Here is a 26,422-nt window from a genome sequence, read left to right as displayed (position 1 = left end):
AGTTTCCCCTCCAAAACATTTTTTTTGCTTTATCCTCTCTCGGAAGAATTTGTCAAGAAGTAGACTGTACCTCCTGTGGTAAACCCTTTTTATTGTAATGGAGCGTAACCTTTTTTTTTTTTTTAAGTACTTCACAGACTAAAAGCAGGAAACCCTGTCCCATTTTGGGTTTATTTTCGCCATATCTACTTTGAAAGTTCTAGTTCTGACGCTTTTGCCCCAGACACTCTGACTGGTAATAGTGGTAGTTAAATCTTGCTATTAAATGACAAAAATGGTCCCTCTGCAGGTTTAAGTCATATGCACTGCATACTGGTAAGTTATGACAGATTTACCTATAAACAGTGCCCTCCAGGGCAGCGCTGTCACGGCTTCCTGCCGCTTCCATCTTTACCCGATCTTCCTTCCGAGTTTGGAATCTTTGGTCGCTTGAATGGCCAGGCTGCGGTGACGGCCCACCCACACATGCATACGGGAGTCACATTGCAGCATGCAGAGCGGACTATAATTGTGGTTTGAGCTGTGTATGTCTGGCTCTGATCACTGACAGCCAGGGGGGAGACTTATGACAGAAAAAACCTCTAAAGTCTCTTCTGTCATAAAAGCTCTGTCTGTCAGTGAATTTTGTATTTATTCAGTTTACTTCCTCTTTATTGTAGCTGTTTTGTCTGGTGCTGGGGGTTGACTCCCAGTTAGTGAATCAAGCAGACCAGATGGCTCTCATGCTGAACTTCATGTATGATGTGATTCTGGATGCTACTTATATGCATTCACTTTCAGCCTTAATTCAGTGTAAACGTGCTGGACACGTTTTGGATTGCAGGTGCAAAGGCCCCTAAACAGCCTGGAAGTCCTTATATCCCAAGCATGTGATGTCAGCAAAGAAGTGACTGTCTGTGATCTGAAGATGTACCCCTACCTCTTCTAACCAAGGCAGGGTGGGGAAGTTTACTGGCATTTGTGGACCTTGAAACACTTGCATCTTCAATGCTTGGTTTACAGGAGGTGCTGAATGAATCTTTGGCACTATCCTAGTGCTTGGGATTTGAACTACGGAGACGTCCTGGCCTTCAATCAACACCTTGGAGCTTTAGGCAATCTGGTCGGGTCTCTTGTGCTTGACAAATCCTATGAGTCACCCTTTTTAGGTTCATTTGGAAAAACGCAGCTGCATATGTCGACCATCATGTTGAAATAAGAAATGTTACTGAAGAGAGGTTAATTATTTATAACTAGGGCACCACAACACATTTCAGCCTGCCCTGCTCTGTTCTGTTTTGCTCTTTCTGAGCATGGAAAATTAGCAGTGTGGCTGGTGTTCCTCAGCTGGCAGTTTCTTTACCCGGCGGAGTCTTTTTTGGATATTGAGATTTCAGAGCTTCTGTAATTTTTGGGGTATGCTTTATGTGGATCTGGCATCTTGTCCCCGCAACAAGCTGGCAGGTTTGTCTCTGGGTTTCAGAATCCACTGACAGAGTCAGTAAATGCACTGGTGACTGCGGGCTACTTATACCCTAATCTATGCATTTCTTCCCCTGAAGTTTTTTCTTTTTGTGTTGTCTCAGCAGACCTGAGGTGAATTGTATTCCCTTGGTTCTTTTGGGACTTTTTCAGACCACATTAATCTGCTGTGACAAGGGCTGACCTTCTATTCTTCTCCTCAATCCAGGTTTTGAGGGATAAGCGGCAAAAGAGCCTGCCATTTCTATGGTGCTGAATATGTGCATGTGTAATTCTAATGTGTATCATCAGACTTAGGTGTACTATTTTTGCAAGTCCAGTGGGTTTCATCTGAGAAACTTCTCCATGGAATGGATTCTGTCATTTATGCAGCTGGGTTTGGACCAGCATTTAGTCCTGTGTACCATTTGAGGGCCATATTATTGCTTTGGATGTTCCATTTCAGAGACAGTTACCATCCTCTTTCTTTTCTTTTGTCCATGGTGTCACACCTCTCTGCAAATCCTACAGTATCTGCCTCCATAGGATTTGAACTTAATCCTGTCAGTATTTTAGGGACCTTTTAGCAGATTGAATGCATTACCCTTTCCTCCACGCTCCAAAAGCTGGAGTTTCTTGTGACCATAACTCCTGACAGACGGGTATTTCAGCTGGCAGCCTTATGTTGTTAAACAAAGATAAGGTTGCTTTTGGGACCTAGGCCTAGTCTCCTTGCATAATGTGGTCTCTTCTTTACACCTCAATTGAAGATATTGTTATCACCTGTTCACCAGAATGAGATTATACTTTTTTGAGAAGGAGATTATACTTCTATTCCTGCATGTTATCTGAACTGTCCATTGCTATCAGTTATGGCTTGAATTGGGAAGACCTACATTTTGACATTCTGGATGGTCTCAGGAAAGGAATTCTGGCTTCTACTTCCATTTCCATTATCCATCTCTAGGTAAATCTGTTGATTGTTGTTTAGATCTATGGTCTGAAGGATAGGGCTCCCCTCTTTTTATACGTTCACACCATTAGGTCTGTGGGTATTTCTTGGGCTTTTTGGCATTAGACCTTTTGTTACTCAGAACAGTTAGGTTTCCAATTGGTCCTATGTTCACACAATCTCAAAGTTTTTCTAGGTGGATGTTCAGCCTCTACTCATGGCTTTGGATGCAAAGTGTTGCAGGGGGTTCTGTGAGTTGCCCAAAGTTCTTGTTTGTTGATTGTCCTGCTCTGTTGCTGTGTATTTCACCTCTTTGTACTATACTTTTAGATATCATAGATGTCTTACAAATGTTTTGTAATGGCTGATCAAAAAAACAGGATTATTTCTATACCATAAAATTTTTGTTGGAGTCCATTGAGGGACTTAGATCCCTTTTGTGCTTATGATCGTTTGCTCTTGGTACTGCTTGCTACAAACAGAGCATGGTGACTGTAGAAAGGGTTATGATCCTTACATGTGACCTAACGTTTGTCTTTTTTTTAAGTGTATAGTACTCCTGTTTGTGGTGGCTTAACCCAGTTGAGTTAGAATCTTGTGTCCAAACAGAGTTGCTTTGATGAGGGCATGTGGTTGTCCAATATATAAATTTTCTAATTTAAAAATGTCTTGGTGCTTATTGCAAATAGCAAGGAGGAATTCATGTTAGCACAATGGTAATGTCACAGATCACCCAGTCATAATCCAGGGGAGTTACTAATATGGCTAGGGAAAACATTACATGGGTAATTGATTTTATATCTCTTTATGGGTTAGTTTAACATTGCAGAATTTATATTACCAAACATAAGGCTTGGTTCACACCTACAGTGGGGCAAAAAAGTATTTAGTCAGCCACCAATTGTGCAAGTTCTCCCACTTAAAAAGATGAGAGAGGCCTGTAATTGGCATCATAGGTAGACCTCAACTATGAGAGACAAAATGAGAAAAAAAATCCAGACAATCACATTGGCTGATTTGGAAAGAATTTATTTGCAAATTATGGTGGAAAATAAGTATTTGGTCACCTACAAACAAGCAAGATTTCTGTCTCTCACAGACCTGTACCTTCTTCTTTTAAGAGGCTCCTCTGTCCTGCACTCATTACCTGTATCAATGGCACCTGTTTGAACTTGTTATCAGTATCAAAGACACCTGTCCACAACCTCAAACAGTCACACTCCAAACTCCACTATGGTGAAGACTAAAGAGCTGTTGAAGGACACCAGAAACAAAATTGTAGACCTGCACCAGGCTGGGAAGACTGAATCTGCAATAGGCAAGCAGCTTGGTGTGAAAAAATCAACTGTGGGAGCAATAATTAGAAAATAGAAGACATACAAGACCACTGATAATCTCCCTCGATCTGGGGCTCCACGCAAGATCTCACCCCGTGGGGTCAAAATGATCACAAGAACGGTGAGCAAAAATCCCAGGACCACACGGGGGGACCTAGTGAATTACCTGCAGAGAGCTGGGACCAACGTAACAAAGGCTACCATCAGTAACACACTACGCCGGCAGGGACTCAGATCCTGCAGTGCCAGACGTGTCCCCCTGCTTAAGCCAGTACATGTCCGGGCCCGTCTGAAGTTTGCTAGAGAGCATTTGGATGATCCAGAAGAGGATTGAGAGAATGTCATATGGTCAGATGAAACCAAAATAGAACTGTTTGGTAGAAACACAACTCGTTGTGTTTGGAGGAGAGAGAATGCTGAGTTGCATCCAAAGAACACCATACCTACTGTGAAGCATGGAGGTGGCAACATCATGCTTTGGGGCTGTTTCTCCATAAAGGGACCAGGACGACTGATCCATGTACAGGACAGAATGAATGGGGCCATGTATCGTGAGATTTTGAGTGCAAACCTCCTTCCATCAGCAAGGGCATTGAAGATGAAACGTGGCTGGATCTTTCAACATGACAATGATCCCAAACATACCGCCCTGGCAAGGAAGGAGTGGCTTCGTAAGAAGCATTTCAAGGTCCTGGAGTGGCCTAGCCAGTCTCCAGATCTCAACCCCATAGAAAACCTTTGGAGGGAATTAAAAGTCCGTGTTGCCCAGCGACAGCCCCAAAACATCACTGCTCTAGAGGAGATCTGCGTGGAGGAATGGGCCAACATACCGGCAACAGTGTGTGCCAACCTTGTGAAGAGTTACAGGAAACATTTGACCTCTGTCATTGCCAACAAAGGTTATATAACAAAGTATTGAGATGAACTTTTGATATTGACCAAATACTTATTTTCCACCATAATTTGCAAATAAATTCTTTCCAAATCAGATAATGTGATTGTCTGGATTTTTTTTTCTCATTTTGTGTCTCATAGTTGAGGTCTACCTATGATGCCAATTACAGGCCTCTCTCATCTTTTTAAGTGGGAGAACTTGCACAATTGGTGGCTGACTAAATACTTTTTTGCCCCACTGTATGCAGTTTGCTTTTGATCTATTTCTGGTGTGTTTTTTGCGTTGCATGTTGTGTTTTTGCACACTCATTTTTGACATGTTTTTGATGTGTTTTGCATTTTTAAATGCGTTTTTTTTGGCCAATTTATTGTTGGGCAGATTAAAAAAAAAAAAAAAGCAAATGGGTCAAACGCACAAAGTGCTTTTCTGCAGCGTTTCCATTGAAGTCTATTGAACCAAAAACATATCATTTTGCAATTTAAAAAATCCCTGACCCTTTCCAAAAACACAGCTGCTGGAAAAAAAGCATACATGTTTACGTGAACCAAAAATGCATAGATGTGAACATGTCCCATAGGAAACCATGTTAAATGGACTGTAGTGTGTTTCTGCAAAAAGCACTGACAAATGCATAGCTGTGAACCAAGCCTTAGGCCAGGTTCACACCAATGCCTTTTTTTAGTGCTCTTTGCAGAAACGCACTACAGTCCATTTAACATGGTTTCCTATGGGACATGTTCACATCTATGCATTTTTGGTTCAGTAGACTTCAGTGAAGACACTGCAGAAAAAGCGTGTAGTGCGCTTTTGACACTTTTTTTTTTGCATTTTTTAATCTGTCCAACAACAAATTGGCCAAATAAAAAAAAGCATGAAAAATGCATCAAAACGTGTGCAAAAATGCAGAACGCTCTGCAAAAAGCACTGCAGAGATGGATCAAACACAAACTGCATAGGTGTGAATCAGGCCTTAGTGTGGACACGTGTACTTTGTTGGATAGTTTGATTGCAATTTTGTATTTCTCCTTTAGTGGGGTAAAGTACACCACATATTTGTAATCTTGGTATAAATGTATTACACATTTTTAAAGAAGGTTACTATTATACTAATCACATGGGCATAGTAAATATAAATAAAACGTATCCAGCATACAGCCTTTCAATAAATGCTGTAAAGCCCAAGGTATCTTCAGGAATAGTTGCAAAGACATACTGTTGAGATAGACTATTGTGAACATTTTATGATCTATTGGGACTATGAAAAAAAGATGAGCTTCCGGTTCTTTAACCACTTGCCCTCTTGAGGATTTACCCCCCCTTCCTGACCAAGCTATTTCTTGCGTTACTTTAACTGAAAATTGTGCACTCAGGCAACACTGCACCCAAATGAAATTTACGTCCTTTTGTTCCTCACAAATTGAGCTTTCTTTTGGTGGTATTTGATCGCCTGTGCTATTTATATTTTTTGTGCGAAAAAAAAAAAAGGCCGACAATTTTGAGTAAAAAAAAAACAATATTTTGACTTTTTGCTATTAAACATGTCCAGTAAAAAAATTGAAAAAATCAAATTTCGTCATAAATTTAGGCCAAAATGTTTTCTGCTACATGTCTTTGCTAAAAAAAAAAAAAAAAAATCCCAATACGTGTAAATTAATTGGTTTACATGAAAGTTATAGCGTTTACAAATTGCGCTATATATACTTGAATTATTTTTCTTTTTTTTTTACTAGGGATGGCAGCGATCAGCGACTTATAGCGGGACTGCGGCGGGCATTCTGACACTGGGGGGAACTGACTTGGTGTCACTGACATCCCCAGTGACACCGATATAGTGATCAGTTCTAAAAAAAAAAAAAAAGCATTAACACTGTACTAATGGCACTGGGCAGGAAGGGGTTAACATGAGGGGTGATCAAAGAGTTAAATGTGTGCTGTTTTACTAAGTGCTGTGTCCCTGTGCTTCACTGTAAGCACACTGCTTTGCATGACTGTGCTCTGCACAGCCATCCAAAGCATTGTCCACGAGCTGACAGGGAGGAGAACTGTTTTGTTTACAAACAGTTCTCCTCCATGTCGGAGATGCTCGACAATCACCGGGCACCGGTGAGTAATCACCGGCCAGGACCCGGTGATTGACAGCTGCGGTCGCGAATGGCAGCGCAGGTAGGGGGCAGGTGCGCGCCTCGCACAGGCCCCCTACCCAGAATTGCAAAATCACATGCATGCCATAACATTTTGATTATATGTACTGTATGGTGTTGTTTTTTTTTGTTTCTTTTTTCCTTTTGTTTACAGTGCAGGAAGATGCTAAAACTGACACTGCCAAGGCCAAGCAAAATGATTTGCACTAGAGTAGCATCCATTTGAGATTGGTTGGGTAACAATGAGAAAACTTTCCAGACCTGAATAGTGATACATTTCTGCATCAGTATATAGCTTGTACTTGAACCTTTTGCTTGAATAGTTGAGAACATTTTGTATTTTATATTGTAGTACATTGTATTTCCGGCTTTATCAGAACAGCCTGAGATGAGTAAATCAGCTGCTTTTTAACATATTCTCAAATGCTGCCAATTGTTTAAATATTGGAATACTTCCAGAACTTGATTGCTTAATCAATCCTGCCAATGCTAATTTTTGTATGAGACACAGTACAAATCAGTTTGCATAGAAGCTGTATTCATTTTTTCTTAGAAAGAGTTTTGCATATTTTTAACATCCAGTGTTAAACTGTTACTATTAAATGAAACTGCTATAGGCTGAGTATCCTTTTCATGATCAATATCAAAACCATTTTATGTATCAGATTTTTTTTATTGCTAAATTCTAAGCTTTTTGAAGTCCTTTTCCTAAGATTCCCAATAGATTGACCAACTAGCCTATTTCTCAGCCTTTTGAAGCTGATACTCCCATGTGAGCTTCAGTGTTTAGAAGGAGCATGTAAACACACAAGATGTTTTGACTCTATCAGGGGAGGAAAAGAAAGTCCTGAGATTTATGGTCTATACTGCCACCTACAGGAGAATTGTACACTGGCGGCATTAAAGCTGTTAACTAGTATAACCTGACCCTTCCTATCATGCTTCAGTTTCCTCCTAGTGTCCTTGGAGAATGGACAACTACCATTTTTTTTTCCTTTTTATCAAGGCATTTTTTTCTTTCATTACCTAATTCACTAAAGTCGAGGGAGCTTACTTTGCAGGTTTCCACATTGGCTGATCCTTGATACTGCCTTGAAGGCCCATCCTGCTGCCAGTCTTATCCACCTTACCAATCTTTTAATGTCTGCTACCCCTCTCTGGTAAGAAGGTAAAAAAAAAAAAGTTATATAATATACAAATATGTATATGTGCAGTGGGGCAAAAAAGTATTTAGTCAGCCACCAATTGTGCAAGCTCTCCCACTTAAAAAGATGAGAGAGGCCTGTAATTGGCATCATAGGTAGACCTCAACTATGAGAGACAAAATGAGAAAAAAAATCCAGACAATCACATTGGCTGATTTGGAAAGAATTTATTTGAAAATGATGGTGGAAAATAAGTATTTGGTCAATATCAAAAGTTCATCTCAATACTTTGTTATATATCCTTTGTTGGCAATGATAGAGGTCAAACGTTTCCTGTAAGTCTTCACAAGGTTGGCACACGCTGTTGCTGGTATGTTGGCCCATTCCTCCATGCAGATCTCCTCTAGAGCAGTGATGTTTTGGGGCTGTCGCTGGGCAACACGGACTTTCAACTCCCTCCAAAGGTTTTCTATGGGGTTGAGATCTGGAGACTGGCTAGGCCACTCCAGGACCTTGAAATGCTTCTTACAAAGCCACTTCTTCATTGCCCAGGCAGTATGTTTGGGATCATTGTCATGTTGGAAGATCCAGCCACGTTTCATCTTCAATGCCCTTGCTGATGGAAGGAGGTTTGCACTCAAAATCTCACGATACATGGCCCCATTCATTCTGTCCTGTCTGTTTCTAGCAAGCTTCAGATTGGCCCGGACATTACTGGCTTAAGCAGGGAGACACTGGCACTGCAGGATCTGAGTCCCTGGTAGTGTAGTGTGTTACTGATGGTGGCCTGTGTTACGTTGGTCCCAGCTCTCTGCAGGTAATTCACTAGGTCCCCCCTTGTGGTCCTGGGATTTTTGCTCACTGTTCTTGTGATCATTTTGACCCCACGGGGTGAGATCTTGCGTGGAGCCCCAGATTGAGGGAGATTATCAGTGGTCTTGTATGTCTTCCATTTTCTAATTGTTGCTCCCACAGTTGATTTGTTCACACCAAGCTGCTTGCCTATTGCAGATTCAGTCTTCCCAGCCTGGTGCAGGTCTACAATTTTGTTTCTGGTGTCCTTCGACAGCTCTTTGGTCTTCACCATAGTGGAGTTTGGAATGTGACTGTTTGAGATTGTGGACAGGTGTCTTTTATACTGATAACAAGTTCAAACAGGTGCCATTGATACAGGTAATGAGTGCAGGACAGAGGAGCCTCTTAAAGAAGAAGGTACAGGTCTGTGAGAGCCAGAAATCTTGCTTGTTTGTAGGTGACCAAATACTTATTTTCCACCATAATTTGCAAATAAATTCTTTCCAAATCAGCCAATGTGATTGTCTGGATTTTGTTTCTCAATTTGTCTCTCATAGTTGAGGTCTACCTAAGATGCCAATTACAGGCCTCTCTCATCTTTTTAAGTGGGAGAACTTGCACAATTGGTGGCTGACTAAATACTTTTTTGCCCCACTGCATGTTACCTTGTATTCACATGTGAGACAATGTGTGTGTCCGATGACATACGCCTGCCAGACCCATAGGGGGAGACTCAATCATGGATAAACGCGGTCTCAACAACCCTTTCTAGGGTCTACTATATAATGGATGGAAGAGACTGATATTATTATCCCCATACATATCAAAGAATTCCTGATGATGATGTAAAACTACCTTCACTTATGAAGGCCTTACCTTCAATATCAGAATCTTAAAGCTTAATAGTCTTCAAGAACAGAAATAAATGTCACTAGCAACACATCTCCATTGTATTACTCAATATGTGACACCAACCATATGTTCCCTCTAGGGGCTGAGTAATATCCAAATAAGTGAATCTAAACAAAAACAAAGAAGAGAAAATAAAAAAAGAGAATTCTAGTCAAAAATCCAATGATGGTCTGAAATTAGTAATGTAGGCCTCCAAAAGTTTTCGCACCCATGAAAAAGTTGTCATAAGGGCTTACCGAAGATTCCAGTCCAATTGCCACACCACAAGCAGACTGGAATCTTGGGTAAGCCCTACGTTTTCCTGCCTCCTTGTAATGTCCTCTATGAGCTCCCGAATCTCCCCCCAAACCTCTGGCGCAAGCTGTGCAAGTTAGTTGTGTTCATGTACACTGCTGTATGCACACTACAAATCCAATAGTTAATAGTGCCTTGTCCATCTCTGGAGCCATCAGGAAGAAATTGGCTACGTTTCTACTTACAGTGGAAGAGAACAGGAAGTCTGATCACAGCAAAAAAAAAAAAAGGATTTAAAGGAGGCCGAGAACAACAGAAGGTGCTCTTTGAGTTTGGAATACATTCTGAAGTTTTTAAACCAGAGTTTAGTGTCACTTTAAGGGTTAAGAGTTCAGTCCTGAGACACAATTTTATGTTGCATGTACTTCGAGCAACATGGCTGTGGCACTTTTTTTTAAATTTTCACACGTGCCACATTCATGTGCTTGCACCTGTGACACATTGCTTTGTGTGTGTATGCTTTTCCACTGCCTATCCAGCCTTTAGCTGGAGTAGAAGCACCACCGACTCCACAAGAACCCACGTTCAGTCCTCCTTGCTGCTTCTGAGTACCTTTATTGTCTTTCCTCACTTTCCATGCTAACAGTATTGCAGATCAAGAGTGCAAGGACACTGGCCTCCGGGGGGCAGCAAGCCATGTACCTTCTTTTGGACCTGATGCCGACAGCCTGGATCATTCTGTCTTGCACTACACACTTCTCTCAGTCTTGCCTATCTCAGTCCTACATAGTTCCCTCCATTGCATTATATCCAGGGAGGAAACTATTGGAACTATGTTGGATTTTAAGCAAAAAATCAGTGCCTTGATTGCTGACTCACAACATAGGGGGCTGCAAGTATATGCCTTGTCCAGTCTGTCTTCGTTATGTCTCCAGCTGCTTCTGCAAATACAGCTGAGGATTGCAAGGAGTCTAACCTATCCATTTGGGATGGTCTTCTGCCTGGGAGGTTAAGTCTGCTGTCATAATTCCTAAGCTTAAGTATGTCAATTAGGTAATTAGTTACAACCTGAGGAACCTGTGTCTAAATTTTCTAAACTTACCAGCCTGCACTTCCTTAAAATTATACAATCGGTGAAATCTTTCCAGTACATTTGCTACTAAAACCTGTTTTATATAGTGCCTGGTCCTCTTCTGAGAAGTTTATTACCCCTCCCAAGTGTATTGTTGAGCAATGCCCCTTTGAGGATGCAATTTTTAAGTAATTGACTTCTCATGTGGTGGATGCAGTCATTTCTTTCCTTAACAAAACCCTGACCATTCTGCAGTGTTTGCAGTGTCTAAAGACCCAGTTGATGAGACTGGAAATCCTTTACAAGTTCCTATTTTCCCTGGCAGTCCCTACTTTCCAACCTGCCATTGCTGTTAAAACCTCTTTTCCAAACCTTGAGGGTCTGGACCAAGGATTTGTCTAAAACTCGTGATACTATCTTTACTGGCCCTTTAACTTGTTGCCCTATGCTACTGTGTTGATGGGCTTGTGAACATGGTATGTCTTTGTGTATGTTTTTTGATGGAGAATGCTTCCTGGATGATTCCCTCTATTATAGATGTCACTGGAGAGAAGATTATTTTTTACCCCAGCAAAAGAAAGCAAAGGCTGAAACTGGCAAACTTAATTTCTCTGGAACTATGCAGAGTTCCTTTTTGCTTCTCCTAGATCTATAAGTCCAAATATATGTCTGGGAGTTCACTCACATACAGTGGGGCAAAAAAGTATTTAGCCACCAATTGTGCACGTTCTCTCACTTAAAAAGATGAGAGAGGCCTGTAATTGGCATCATAGGTAGACCTCAACTATGAGAGACAAAATGAGAAAAAAAATCCAGACAATCACATCGGCTGATTTGGAAAGAATTTATTTGGTTTTCTATGGGGTTGAGATCTGGAGACTGGCTAGGCCACTCCAGGACCTTAAAAGGCTTCTTACGAAGCCACTCCTTCCTTGCCCGGGCGGTATGTTTGGGATCATTGTCATGTTGGAAGATCCAGCCACGTTTCATCTTCAATGCCCTTGCTGATGGAAGGAGGTTTGCACTCAAAATCTCACGATACATGGCCCCATTCATTTTGTCCTGTAAGTGGATCAGTCGTCCTGGTCCCTTTGCGGAGAAACAGCCGCAAAGCATGATGTTGCCACCCCCATGCTTCACAGTAGGTATGGTGTTCTTTGGATGCAACTCAGCATTCTCTCTCCTCCAAACATGACGAGTTGTGTTTCTACCAAACAGTTCTATTTTGGTTTCATCTGACCATATGACATTCTCCCAATCCTCTTCTGGATCATCCAAATGCTCTCTAGCAAACTTCAGACGGGCCCGGACATGTACTGGCTTAAGCAGGGGGACACGACTGGCACTGCAGGATCTGAGTCCCTGGCGGCGCAGTGTGTTACTGATGGTAGCCTTTGTTACGTTGGTCCCAGCTCTCTGCAGGTCATTAACTAGGTCCCCCGTGTGGTCCTGGGATTTTTGCTCACCGTTCTTGTGATCATTTTGACCCCACGGGGTGAGATCTTACGTGGAGCCCCAGATCGAGGGAGATTATCAGTCGTTTTGTATTCCATATTTTCTAATTATTGCTCCCACAGTTGATTTTTTCACACCAAGCTGCTTGCCTATTGCAGATTCAGTCTTCCCAGCCTGGTGCAGGTCTACAATTTTGTTTCTGGTGTCCTTCGACAGCTCTTTGGTCTTCACCATAGTGGAGTTTGGAGTGTGACTGTTTGAGGTTGTGGACAGGTGTCTTTGATACTGATAACAAGTTCAAACAGGTGCCATTGATACAGGTAATGAGTGCAGGACAGAGGAGCCTCTTAAAGAAGAAGGTACAGGTCTGTGAGAGCCAGAAATCTTGCTTGTTTGTAGGTGACCAAATACTTATTTTCCACCATAATGTGCAAATAAATTCTTTCCAAATCAGCCAATGTGATTGTCTGGATTTTTTTTCTCATTTTGTCTCTCATAGTTGAGGTCTACCTATGATGCCAATTACAGGCCTCTCTCATCTTTTTAAGTGGGAGAACTTGCACAATTGGTGGCTGACTAAATACTTTTTTGCCCCACTGTACCTCGGACCCACAACCTTCTAAACCTTTTGGCAAGTCTTCCTTACAATGATGGGATGCCCCCCCCTCCCTCATATCAAAGTGAAGGAACATCAGCTAGCTTTTGTAGCCACCTGGATCTGAAGCATATCCCAACACATGGAATGTCCCCATGGATGCATGCTGTCTGATTTGGATCAATGATTGGCCCTGAGTAGTATCATTGATCAGATCTGGGCTCTAACAGTTGTTTTTCAAACACCGCTTGCCTGTCATTCTTTGTTTAAAAGCCCTTTGTTCAAGGGGTTACTCATAGTCTTGTGAAAAAAGGGGGAGAGAACAATGTTCTTGGACAACTTGCCAGCCAGCTTGCTAACAACCGAATTAACCTGTCTAACAGTATGCTTTTATAACAGGGGTTTAGTTAGCACACATTTGCAAATACATACTCATAGTCTTGCCTATACCTCCACCTGTGATTTCATTAGACCTCAACCTGGTTCTGTCAGCTTTTCAAATACGATGAGTTTGAGTTGGTGGCCTTGCCCTGAAAAGAGTTGGCCTGAGGTCTGGAGCATCATTTCACCTTAACGTGGTGCCTTCTTTCCACCTTACCCAGAACATTGTACTTCATCCCTCTGTCTTGCTCAAATACATCCCAAGCAGATTTCCCTTCATTATTGGGATATGGTATGGGCTGATTGGGTTTCTCTTTCAGACAAGTTTTCTTTTAGATTGTTTGACCCTCTTTTTGCTATCCCTGAGGGTCCTGCTAGGAGCCAGCCTGCCTGTTGCTTCACTATGTCCCTGTTGCTAAGACAGCTTATCTATCAAAGTTCCATCTTTCCTGTCGAGGCACACACTACAGTCCCATTCACACCTGAGTGTAGTGGGAACATGCATTCCTGCATGGGGTTTTTGCACGTTTTTCACCCGTTAACATGTCACATGAATGGGCTGCCTTACGCATGCCAAACGCCCTGACGAAATTCCAGAACCTTTTCGGCCGTGGAGCTTTGGGTGTTTTTTTTAGTGCGCATTCTGGTGCGCTTGTAGCGCAAAAAATGTGTCAAAAGAGCGCCTGCTACCTATGATTGCGCTCGTTAACAAAATGTGCAACAAAATGCTAATTTCTGTGTGTTTTATTATGTGTTTAGGAAATCTGCAGCTGTGAATGCAGCCTATTAGATCAGTAGGTGCCTTTTTGGATCCTTCAGCATTACACATGACCGTTAGTGTGTGAGGAGGTAAGGCAGTTGAAGGAGGTCTTTGGACCTTCAGCGGTACAGGTTTCCATATTTTTCGCTGAAATGGTTTCTTTTAAAGGTTTAGGACTCAATTCACTAAAGAATATCTCGTGAAATAATTGAATTGTGTAATACATTTTTTCCAATTATCTTATCTGAAAATGTCAATTCACTATCACCTTTTCAAAAAGCAAAACCGTTTGGTAAATACCTCATAAAAAGGTGTTAAATTTAGTTCACTAAAGAAAATAAATAAATGCATGTGTTAAATAAGTGGTGGTCCAGGCAATACAGTCTTTAAAGTGTTACTAAACCCAGGATCCAGATTCACTACATCTGGTCTCCCACAGTACAAACAACATGGAAATGCAATTATTTTAGTAAATATAAACTGCTAAATACCTTTTCTTATCATCAGTATATAGCAGTCTTGTGACTTCTATCAGTGTCTGGCTGAGCACTACTTAAAGCATTTAGGAGTTTTCATTCTGATCTTACTGTTCTAAGAGGCTGCATGACCCCTGACCCTCTGTCTGGACAGCGCTGATTGGCCATGTGCTGATCACATGCACTCTCCCAAAGAAAAAATGAACTGTATAGCAATACACACCAAACTGAGCATGTGATCTGTACTATCAGCAAATAGATTGGGGACAGTAGAAGAAGGGGAGGATCAGAGGAGACAGGATCAAACAGACTTTTTTACACAATGTGAAGGATGAACCCCTTAGGTTCCACGGTGATTATAAAAAGCATGCTTTACTGCATATACAGACTGATTTTACTGTTGTGGGTTTAGTAACACTTTAAGGGATGGAAAAATATATAAACCAGTTTGCAGTAGTCTACCTTTTTGCACCAGTTCTCTCAACAGTAATGAATAGAAACCTATATATGGAAAAACACAATCATTGGGTTGATTTACCTAAGGTATAACTAAAGGCAAAACTTTTTTTTTTTTTTTTTTTTAGTTTTGGATTGAGTGGAGAGACATTAGAACCCCTGTCAGGTTTTTATTGCTGTCTGTGCCCCCATTAGGGATATTCACCCTCTCTGTTTGTCCTGTTTACTGTTATTAAAAGTAAAAGTTACACATTTTGGTTTGTCCCCAGAAAAGTAATAGGAGAGAAATCTTCCAAAGGCGACACTGGTTCTGGTGACCTGGGGGTTTTCACAGTTTTTACATTTTTAAATGATTGCTTTTTGATGATAAAAAAAAAGCTCTACCTGTGTTGTATTTGTTTTTCACTTCGTGAATGAACAAAAAATATTATACATATGATTAACGTATGCTGTCTTTACAGATTACATTTGAATTGCTAGAAATGGTGCAGTCAGATATTAATAAATGTCTTCTCATTCTCCATGTATTTCTGCATTAATGAGGTTGCTAAGCGACATACTGTAACCTTTGAATTATACATAGATCTGTTGTTTAAAATAAAAAGAATATTCATGCCATACTTTTGAATATAATCATCATTTTAAATGTTAGAATAGATGCCAATTTCCAAATATTGATGACTCGTTCTTTGCATTTCCTTTGATTTTATTACACTTTCTAAACCAATTCTAGCAATAAAATATAATACAAGTTAGTTGTATGTATATAGGAGTGTAATTTTGTAGTTTGGGACATATGAACTATTTCACTAGGGAAGGGGCATACTCTTTACTGCTTGCCTACTGGGCACTTCTACCCCTTTCCTGCCCAGGCCAATTTTCAGCTTTCAGCGCTGTTGCACTTTGAATGACAATTGCGCGGTCATGCAACACTGTACCCATATGAAATTTTTATAATGTTTTTTCACACACAGCTTTCTTTTAGCGATATTTAATCGCCACTTGGGTTTCAATTTTTTGCATTATAAAAAAGTAAAAATATAACATTTTGTAAACAGGTCATTTTTCTCCTTCACTGATGTGCATTGATGAGGCTGCACTGATAGGCAGCACTGATGGGCACTGATAGGTAGTGCTGATGAGGAGGCACGGATGCTGCACTGATATGCAGCACTGATGGGCACTGATATGCAGCAATGATGGGAACTGATAGGCGGCACTGACTGATAAGACCGACTGGAGTCACTGATGGGCAGCACTGATGGACGACACTGCTGGGCACTGAGAGGCAGCACTGATGGGTGACACTGATGGGCGGCATTGCTGGGCACTGATGGGCGGCTCTGATAATCAGTGCAGATCTCCCCTGTCACATCTGCCAGTTATCGGCAGTGCTTTCTTCACGCTGTGCAGTGTGAAGAAAGTGCAGCCGATAACCGGCAACTGTATTTACATTGTGATTTGCTGTGTCATTGGACACAGCTGATCGCATAGTAAAAGGCCGCTGGGAATTGCTTTTTACCTTATCACGTGATCACTGACGGTGCCGGGTGCGCGCTGCTGGGGGCACGCAGGGGGCTGGTTCTGGGAGGACGTCCATGGATGCCCTCCCAGAACTAGACAACCAGGCTGTAGCCGTTTTTCAGCTCTAGCGCGGTTGGGAAATCAGTTAAAGTTCTAAAGGCAAAAGTTTGGTTAACCTTAATGCATTCTTTGCATTAAGGTAAAAAAACTATCTGCAGCCCTTCTTAAATTTATCGTAGCCCAGTCTTGATCCAGCTATGTGCATAAGAGCAGAGTCTCTCGCCCACCTTACTAGCTCAGACAGCAGCGGGAGCCATTGGAAAGGAGCCAGGAGGAGTAATGGGGGACCAAAGAAAAGGTTCAGGGCTGCTCTGTGCAAAACCATTGCACACAGCAGGCAAATATACCATGTTTATTGTTTTAATTTAAAAGGAATCGCATTTACAACCACTTTAAGGTGCAAAATGATGGTTTGTCTTGGGACACATCATCTAATTGACCAGCAAAAAATTTCCTAAAAGTTAAAGCGGGTTTTTTGGGTTTTTTTTTGCAGTGCATCCTAAAATTAAAGGACACCTGCACCTTTGTTCTAAAAAAAGCAATATGGTAAAATGCATAGAACATTTAACTAATAAATTAAGTGGTTTGCCTATCTTTCACATAAAGTATGATTTTACCATGGTCTCACTAATTTAGCTGTTTCTCAAATCAACCAAAGTCAAGGCTTCTTACATCACTATTCATTAGCCATCCAGGCTCCTGTAGAGGGACAAGTACTCAAGAAGTAATCTTCTATGATCTTTATGTCTCAGCTGTGGCAGAGCATCCCAAAGGAACCCTGGAAAAGTCCAGTTCGGGGTTTATAGATCTCCCTGGTTCCTTTCCTATACCTTTAGGGATCTCTGATATGAGGTCCAGTGCAGGATTTACCTATCTCTGTGGGTAATTAAATCCACTTGGGACCTGTAGCCAAGGCTCTTAGCCTGGGGATTAAACAGGTCCTGTCTGGAGAGCTGAAAGGGTGGTGGAAACTAGCTGTATATGTTGTGGCTGACAAGTGGTAGGTTTGATCAGTCTGATAGGACCTGTGTTACTGTGTAGTTAGAGCCAGGACACAGCTAGGCTTTTGTTTTATATTTTCTTGCACTGTTTATTTTGGTTAAACACTGTACAGAACTTTGTATATAGTTTGGTAAATAGCACTAATAAACACTGTTTGCCACTAATCTCACTGGATTTGGTATCTGTTCCTGAAAGACTGCTTACCCCAGGAAGCATATATCCCGGCTGCCTATCCCTAGCTCACACACCATTCAGTGGTGCTGAGGAAACTTGGCAAACCAATTGGCAAACAAAGTCAGAATAGATTGGCTGAAACAGGAACATAAAGCAGAATGCCACCTGAAAAAATTAAAGCCAGCAGCTACAAAAACTGTAGCTTAAAATACTTGTCCCTCGGTCCAGCTGTGTCCTCACCACCGCTGGTTTTATCGGCCGTATTCTCTCCCCGGCGCCGGCATCTTTAGTGTGGGCACCCGGCTGTGACAGCTTGCGGCTTCACAGCCTGATGCCCACTGTGCATACGTGAGAAGCGCTGCGCATTGTGAATGGCCTTGTAGTTCTCTTGACCTGTCACGTGTCCCAGAAAACTACGGGGAGGACAACTTTCGCTTACGATTGCCTAGGCAATCACACCAGAAGTGGGAGCGGGTACCTTTCAAATTTGGGTACCCCCCGCTCCCCAAAGGTGCCAATCCTTAATGGGGAGCGGGGGACAAAGGCTTAAAACGGAACTTCCCCATTTGGGTGGAGCTCCGCTTTAACTAAATCTTGCTTGCTTACTGGTATAGGGATCTGCTGCCCTCTATTGACTGTATTTGTAAGTAGCTTTTGCTTATTAATTATCACAGAGTTAGTTGGTTACAAACAGGAGCTTCATGTCTCTGCGAACTGGATCAGAAACCCCAATTGGAGGATTGTGATGTTATATAAAGAGGAGTTTCCAGAAGGTAGACACAGAACCTTATATACACAGGAGCTGCTGTATTTCAACCAGGCCAGAAACAGAGACTATTAGGTCAGTATTCCTATGTTCTACTAGTGTAACTGCAGCTGCCTATAGATTTTTAAGTGTGTATCTAAACCCTTGTGTTAGATTTGTCTCTTAGCTAGGTCTGTGCTATTTGTATGTGTGTAGTGGTCACTGTCCAGTATATTAGTATGTGAAACGGTTTATGGCAGTAGAGGTTTTATATGCAGCTCCTGTTTTAGTTAACCCTGTCTTTTCTAGTCCAGGGTTCTATACCTAGTTTTAGCTTAGGTCTAGCATAGGCTAGGTACAACGGCCACTTCTTGTAGCTAGAGGTCCGGTTGCGTGACAGATTAGAAACTACTAATCACTAAGATGCAGAGTAGATAGGCTGACTCTGCGTTTCAGTGACACATGACAGTTTCTGCTGGTGAGAATCTATGGTCCAGGCTGGTTGGAGGATCTTCCCACAATTGCTGATCTTGTCATCAGGTCTCTGGCACAAAGACAGACACCGCATCATGATCATCCTCTGGACCACTGCAACATTCATCTGGGAGTATCCTTAATAATTACATAACTATTATTAATTACTAAAGAAGAACTCCGGGATAGGCAAAAAAATTCAACCATTAGTACATGCCCCCCCCCCCACTTAAAACATTAAACAGTTAATACATTTGTAAAATTCCTTACCATTGAAAAGTCTAATTGAATTTTCAGGAAGTCTTCATTGTAAAAGTTAACAGCATCTGCTCTGCCAAGGTGTAACAGCAGGTATTACATGATATCATCTCTTTCCCATCAACCTCTGGGAATTGCATTGAGTGTGAGTATAGTAGGCCTGTACATGTTGAATGTGTGCTCACCTACTTCAACCTAAATCGCGCACCCTCATTCTCGAGCCACACTGTTCAGCACCAAACAGCAGAACAGTTAGGTGGCAGTCTTATAAATGTAAAGCAGGCATATGCAAAATATTTAGTTCATTCTAAGTAGTCTAATTCTAATATTTAATTACCGTATTTTTCGCTCCATAAGACGCACTTTTTCCCCCCCAAAAAAGGGGGGAAAATGTCAGTGCATCTTATGGAGTGAATATGGAGCGGCCGGTCCGGTATTTCCACTGCTGCTGTGTCAGAATACAGGGCCGGCTGCTCAGCTCTGCAGCGGGACCTTACCTGTTCCTCTATCCAGCACCGCGCTGTCTTCCTGGCTTCTGTAGTGTGGGCGCTCGGCTTGACAGCCGGGTGCCCAGTGCGCATGCGCGGGAAGCGGTGCGCTATGTGAATGGTAAGGCGGCACCTGGGACACATGACAGGTCCCAGAAGCCGCCGGACCAATCACAAAGCGCAGCGCTTCTCGCTCATGTGCACTGGACACCCGGCTGTCAAGCCGAGCGCCCACACTACAGAAGCCAGGAAGACAGCGCAGCGCTGGATAGAGGAACAGATAAGGTCCCGCTGCAGAGCGGACACTAACCAAAGAACAACTCCGCGGAAGTAAGAGCGTGTACCTGTCAAATTCAGGTACCCGCTCCCCCCCTCCCCAAAGGTCAGCAGTCATCTCCTGTACTGTCCACAGTCTCTGGTCATCTCCTGTACTGTCCGCAGTCTCTGGTCATCTCCTGTGCTGTCCGCAGTCTCTGGTCATCTCCTGTGCTGTCCGCAGTCTCTGGTCATCTCCTGTGCTGTCCGCAGTCTCTGGTCATCTCCTGTGCTGTCCGCAGTCTCTGGTCATCTCCTGTGCTGTCCGCAGTCTCTGGTCATCTCCTGTGCTGTCCGCAATTTCTGGTCATCTCCTGTGCTGTCCGCAGTCTCTGGTCATCTCCTGCGCTGTCCGCAGTCTCTGGTCATCTCCTGTGCTGTCCGCAGTCTCTGGTCATCTCCTGTGCTGTCCTCAGTCTCTGGTCATCTCCTGTGCTGTCCGCAATCTCTGGTCATCTCCTGTACTGTGTCCGCAGTCTCTGGTCATCCCCTGTACTGTGTCCGCAGTCTCTGGTCATCTCCTGTGCTGTCCGCAATCTCTGGTCATCCCCTGCACTGTGTCCGCAGTCTCTGGTCATCCCCTGTACTGTGTCCGCAGTCTCTGGTCATCTCCTGTACTATGTCTGCAGTGTCTGGTCATCTCCTGTACTATGTCTGCAGTGTCTGGTCATCTCCTGTACTATGTCTGCAGTCTCTGGTCATCTCCTGTAGTGTGTCTGCAGTCTCTGGTCATCTCCTGTACTATGTCTGCAGTCTCTGGTCATCTCCTGTACTATGTCTTCAGTCTCTGGTCATCTCCTGTACTATGTCTGCAGTCTCTGGTCATCTCCTGTACTATGTCTGCAGTCTCTGGTCATCTCCTGTACTATGTCTGCAGTCTCTGGTCATCTCCTGTGCTGTCTGCAGTCTCTGGTCATCTCCTGTGCTGTCTGCAGTCTCTGGTCATCTCCTGTACTGTCCACAGTCTCTGGCCATCTCTTGTACTATGAAAAGCATAGAAAAATGACGATGGCCACAACGGCAGGCAAGGTGTCCTCACTGTCAGTGCGGTCAAATTCTGATGCATTTCGGGGACGAATCCCTTTCCTCAGAGCGAATGACCAGCCTCTGATGCAGATGGTTAATGGATGAAAAGTGGGAGCCTTGCTGGTGATGCCTCACCGAAATGCGTCAGCCATTTGACCGCACTGACAGTGAGGACACCTTGCCTGCCGTTGTGGCCATCGTCATTTTTCTATGCTTTTTAGATACATACTTCGTTTGTGAGTATGTTTTTATTATTTTTTACTCTTTACAATAAACCTTGGATAATGCACTAGGTGTCTGGCCATCTCCTGTACTATGTCTGCAGTCCATTGGTTTAGAATATTTTTTTTCCTGTTTTCTGCCTCTAAAACCTAGGTGCGTCTTATGGTCAGGTGCGTCTTATGGAGCGAAAAATACGGTATCCCTCCAGGGTTTTGGTTACTGGCTATGGCTACTGCAAATGCATGCAATATCTTCTCCTCCAGCCACAAAAGCAGATAAATTAATTGATCAGAGACTGTTGCCATACTACAGGAGCTGACTTGAAACATTTCCCATGATGGGGTTACAGACAAGAACACATTTTATAGTACAGCAAGAAAGGTGTTTAACCTCCGACAATGTCTTTATGGCTCTTTCTGTGCCAGGGTTGGGAAGTAATGGGAAGTCTCTCTTCAGTGGGGTCACAGAAACCAGAAGTCTCCCTCCAGTGGTTTCACAGGAAGTGAGGGGACGTCTCCTTCCAGTGGGGTCACAGGGACAGGAAGTGAGGGGACGTTTCTTTCCAGTCTCCATCCAGTAAGGTCACAGGGACAGTAAGTGAGGGGAAATCTCCTTCCCGTAGGGTCACAGAAAGAGAAAGTCTCCCTTCAGTGGTGTCACAGGGACAGGAAGTGAATGGATGTCTCCCTCTGGTGGGATCACAGGGATGGGAAGTGAGGGGGAAGGAGTGACAGGTGGGGGGGGGGGGGGCAGTGTGACAGGAGGGAGGCAGCGTGATAGTAGGACACCTGGACACACCATATACTCACTCAGATACCACACAATATATTTTCTAGGCATCCAGGTGGGTGCGATCGAAGCAGCTTTCAAACTTCAGCCAATAATTGGGCTGCTTGAGAAAGGGGGCTGAGACTCAGAAACATTGCTGTCTGCCCAGTCCCTATTGGCTTGTAGTTTTACAGCTGCTCTGGTCCCGCCCACCCCCAACATTACTGCTTAGTTTTGACAGCTGGCTTTCTTCCTGCAAGCAGTTAAGCTACCAGCCAGTTTTACACACTCAGCAGTGTTAGAAGTGGTGGTGTTACCCCCCTTGCAAAACTAGAGATATTGACCAATCCTGGTATCTGGGTCTCTCTCATATACGATAGTTAAACTCAGCCAACTCACATGCATGGTGAAGAAAAAGAAGAATCCTCCCATAGTGTAATACTGTTACTATTATTAAAATGTCAAAACCACTAAATGCTCACTCACATGATAATGGTTTAAAACAAGCTCTCAGAACCTCATGGATAACACTGGCTGTACTGCTATGGGTATACCAAGATGGCACCCACACCGGAAGTGACGTCACCACGTCTTCATGTATCTCCTTTCTGAACAAGTGGTCCTCTCTTCCATTGGCACATCCACCCATTTCTAGGCTCAACAAGGTCACTATGATTCCAGTAGAGGTACTGCCTTCCTTTAAGAATTCTGTAGACCGTGAAGACCGAATCAATGGCATGTTCCATGTTCACTATAGCTGGGTCTGCATTGCATCCTATGTTGGCTATGGCCCTAGGGTTTCAGACTTTGGCTGCATGGGCCAAGGTTTTGCTATAGTTTCTAGCCAAATGCCCCAGGTGTATGTGGACTTTGCAGATCAGTTGGTTCAGGGGTTAAAAAAAATGTGTTTTGAGGCATCCTTTGGTGCTGCTCTGCTTCTTTCCAAGCTTTCAGTCTCTGTAGTGGTGCTTCAGCGAGTCCTTTGGTTCAAGTATTGTGGTCACCAGACCTCTAAAAATGCCCCAGCAGACCTGCCCTTCCTGGGCAAACATCTCTTTAAAGCTATCTTGGATGACATCATCAAATATCTGACGGGCAGCAAGAGTATCTTCTGTCTCTCAGTCGAAGAAGGGTAAAGAGCCATACCAGAAACGAACCCACAATTCCCATTCATTGCCCAGTGACATCCTAGAGTCTGGGAATGCCCATCTTGTGTCCTGTATTGTTTTGTGGGGATGCTTTTCTTAAGCAGGGACAGGGAAGCTGGTCAGAGTTGATGGGAGAATGGATGGAGCTAAACATAGGGCAATCTTAGAAGAATACCTGTTAGAATCTGAAAAAGACTTGAGACTAGGGCAGAGGTTCACCTTCCAGCAGGACAATGGCACTAAACATACAGCCAGAGCTATAATGGAATGGTTTAGATCAGGGGTCTCCAAACATTCTAAACATAGGGCCGGTTTACTGTCCTTCAGACTTTAGGAGGGCCGGAGTGGCCAGTGGGAGTAGAAAATTTCCCAGCGTCAGGAGTAAAAAAAAAAAAAATGACACAGTGCTTGTAGTCGGTGGACGGAGGAATATTGCCCCTTCATTGGAATTAGTGAGAGGAATAGTGCCCCATCAGTGGTGTCAGTGGGATTTATAGTGCCCCATCAATGGTATCAGAGGAAGGAATAGTGCCCCATCCTTGGTATTAGTTGGAGGAATAGTGCCCCATCCTAGGTGTTAGTTGGAGGAATAGTGCCCCATCATTGGTGTTAGTGGGTGGAATAGTGACCCATCATTGGTATCAGTGGAAAGAATAGTGACCCATCATTGGTGTCAGTGGAAGGAATAGTGCCCCATCATTAGTGTCAGTGGGATGAATAGTGCCCAATCATTGGTATTGGTTGGAGAAATAGTACCTATTTGTTTATATCAGTGGGAGGAATTGTGCCCCATTATTGGTATCAGTGGAAGGAAAAATGCCCCATAATTGGTGCCAGTGGAAGAAATGGTGCCTCCTTGTTGGTATTAGTGGGAGGAATAGTACCCCGAGGGCTGGATAGAAGCAAGCAAAGAGCCGCAGTTTGGAGACCACTGGTTTAGATCAAAGTATATTCATGTGTTAGAATGTCCCATTCAAAGTCCAGAGTTAAATCCAATTGAAAATCTGTAGCAAGGCTTGAAAATTGCTGTTCACAGATGCTCTCCATCCAATCTGACAGAGCTTGAGCTATTTTGCAAAGAAGAATGGGCAGAAATGTCACTCTCTCTAGATGTGTAAATCTGGTAGAGATATACCCAAAAAGACTTGCAGCTGTAATTGCAGCAAAAGGTGGTTCTACAAAGTATTGACTCGGGGGCTGTATACAAATGCACGCTACACTTTTCACATATTTATTTGTAAAAAATTTTGAAAACAATTTATCATTTTCCTTCCACTTCACAATTACTGTATGTGCCACTTTGTGTTGGTCTATCACATAAAATCCCAATAAAATACATTGACATTTTTGGGTGTAACATGACAAAATGTAGAAAATTTTAATTGGTATCAGGGGCGAACTGACAACTCATGGGGCCCCCGGGCAATAGGGGATAATGGGGCCCCTGTGTCCTTGCCCAAACTCAAAAAAGCCTATGAAAAAGGTACCAGGGGTATCTAATGGGGCCCCCTACTGACCCCGGGCCTTCGGGCAGTGCCCGAGTTTCTAAATGGTCAGTCCGCCCCTGGTATGAATACTTTTTCAAGGCACTGTAAGAAAAGTGGGATACTAGGACTTGTGCTTTGCCTTCCTCACAAAAAAAGCTGAACGGTTTGACAAAACTATTTACCTACATTAATGCCTAGCTACGCTTTCATTTTCTTTTGAGATGAACACAGCTATAAATGCACATTTATTTATTTTTTATTTTTTTGGATGTTCCTTAACAGAACATGACTCTGGATATATATCACATTGTCACTCGGGGAAACTACAGAAAAATTAAGAGGCAGCTCTGTGTTACACAGAAGTGCTTTGGATTGGTAGGCAGAAGGTATTTTACCTTAATGCATTCTATGTGTTAACGTAAAAAGCCTTCTGGGTGCAGCTCCTACCTCGGCTCCCCTTATACTTACCTGAGCCCCATCTTGATCCAGCGATGTACATGAGAGCTGCAGCCCTTCCAGGTCTCGCTCTCCTCATTGGCTCACATAGCAATGGGAGCCATTGGCTTCTGCTGCTGTCAATAATCACAGCCAGTGAGCCAATGAGGATAGAGTGGGGATGGGGCCAAGCCACGCTCTGTGTGAATGGACAATGCCCATTTACAGGAGCATGGCTCGGAAGCGAACCTGCTCAAGTGCCCCCATAGAAAGACGCTTGCTATTAGGGGCACTTAACAGGGGGGAGGAACCAGGACCACTGGCAGGGAACCCAAAAAGGAGAGGATCGGGGCTGCTCTGTGGAAAACCTTTGCACAGAGCAGGTAAGTATAATGTGGTGTTTTTTTTGTTTGTTTTTTTTTTATTACAACTTTTAGTATCATTTTAAGGGGGTTTAGAAACATCAAATAAAGAAATAAGATGATGCACGCAATTTTTACTTTTTTGTTCAGCTTGCACAGATATTGCCACTATGTTATTATAAAGGTGGTATTTACTTCTTGACCATATAACATTTGATATTTGAGATGAGTTTCAATTGCTACATGACCAGCACAGAAAATTGCTAATCAACTGGGTAAATCAAGTGGTCTTTTTTGTATTTACATGTATCGTCCTGCATGTATGTGTCTTGATTTGTTACTTGGTTATTCTTTTAAGATGTTTTAAGAAAGTTATTTATTTTGTTTTTTTTTCTCCTAAGGGGGACCTGTCATCTACAGAATGTTAATATATCCTCCAACACGTCGTGCTCTATTTGTTGGTTGTGGATTGCAAATGTTTCAACAGTTGGCGGGCATCAACACAGTCATGTATGTATTTCACGTTCTAAATTATAAATATTGAGATGATGTTTAATGCTATCTGAGCTCCCATTCACACTAGTGCGATTTCTTATGCAGCTATCATCATGCAGCACTGCACGACAATGGAAATCACATTATTCTCTATCGTGCCTATTCACATCAATGCAGAACATTTTCAGCGTATTTTGTAAAAAGTAAAGATGCCACTCTGGTGTAGTTGCAGGATTTTGGCCCCATAGATCTCAATGGAAATGCACCAAAAACTCATGTAAAATGCATGTAAATGGTTTCTGTATAAAATCTAATTTCCTTGTTCTACAAAAAAAATACTTGAAGCATGAAAAAGTGTCAAAAAACATACCAACTCACAATGAAAATTGGATC

The 26,422-nt window shown here is 42.8% G+C and overlaps 1 protein-coding gene across 2 annotated transcripts in view; it reads left to right on the top strand.

Annotated features, from left to right (window-relative positions):
• The window catches only part of SLC2A13 (solute carrier family 2 member 13), a 282,752-nt gene that overhangs the window by 126,170 nt on the left and 130,160 nt on the right, over nucleotides 1-26,422 (top strand). For both annotated transcript variants that reach the window (XM_089685016.1, XM_089685010.1), the window contains exon 4: nucleotides 25,936-26,044. In XM_089685016.1, coding sequence (XP_089541142.1) covers nucleotides 25,936-26,044 — 109 coding nt within the window. The remainder of the gene's footprint in view (nucleotides 1-25,935; nucleotides 26,045-26,422) is intronic.

The sequence above is a fragment of the Staurois parvus genome, unplaced genomic scaffold, assembly GCF_062004578.1.
Source record: "Staurois parvus isolate SC_StPar_1 unplaced genomic scaffold, SC_StPar_1.0 ptg000019l, whole genome shotgun sequence".
NCBI classification, from domain to species: domain Eukaryota; kingdom Metazoa; phylum Chordata; class Amphibia; order Anura; family Ranidae; genus Staurois; species Staurois parvus.
Note: the sequence above shows the minus strand (reverse complement) of the source record. Positions and strands in the feature narration are given on the sequence as shown.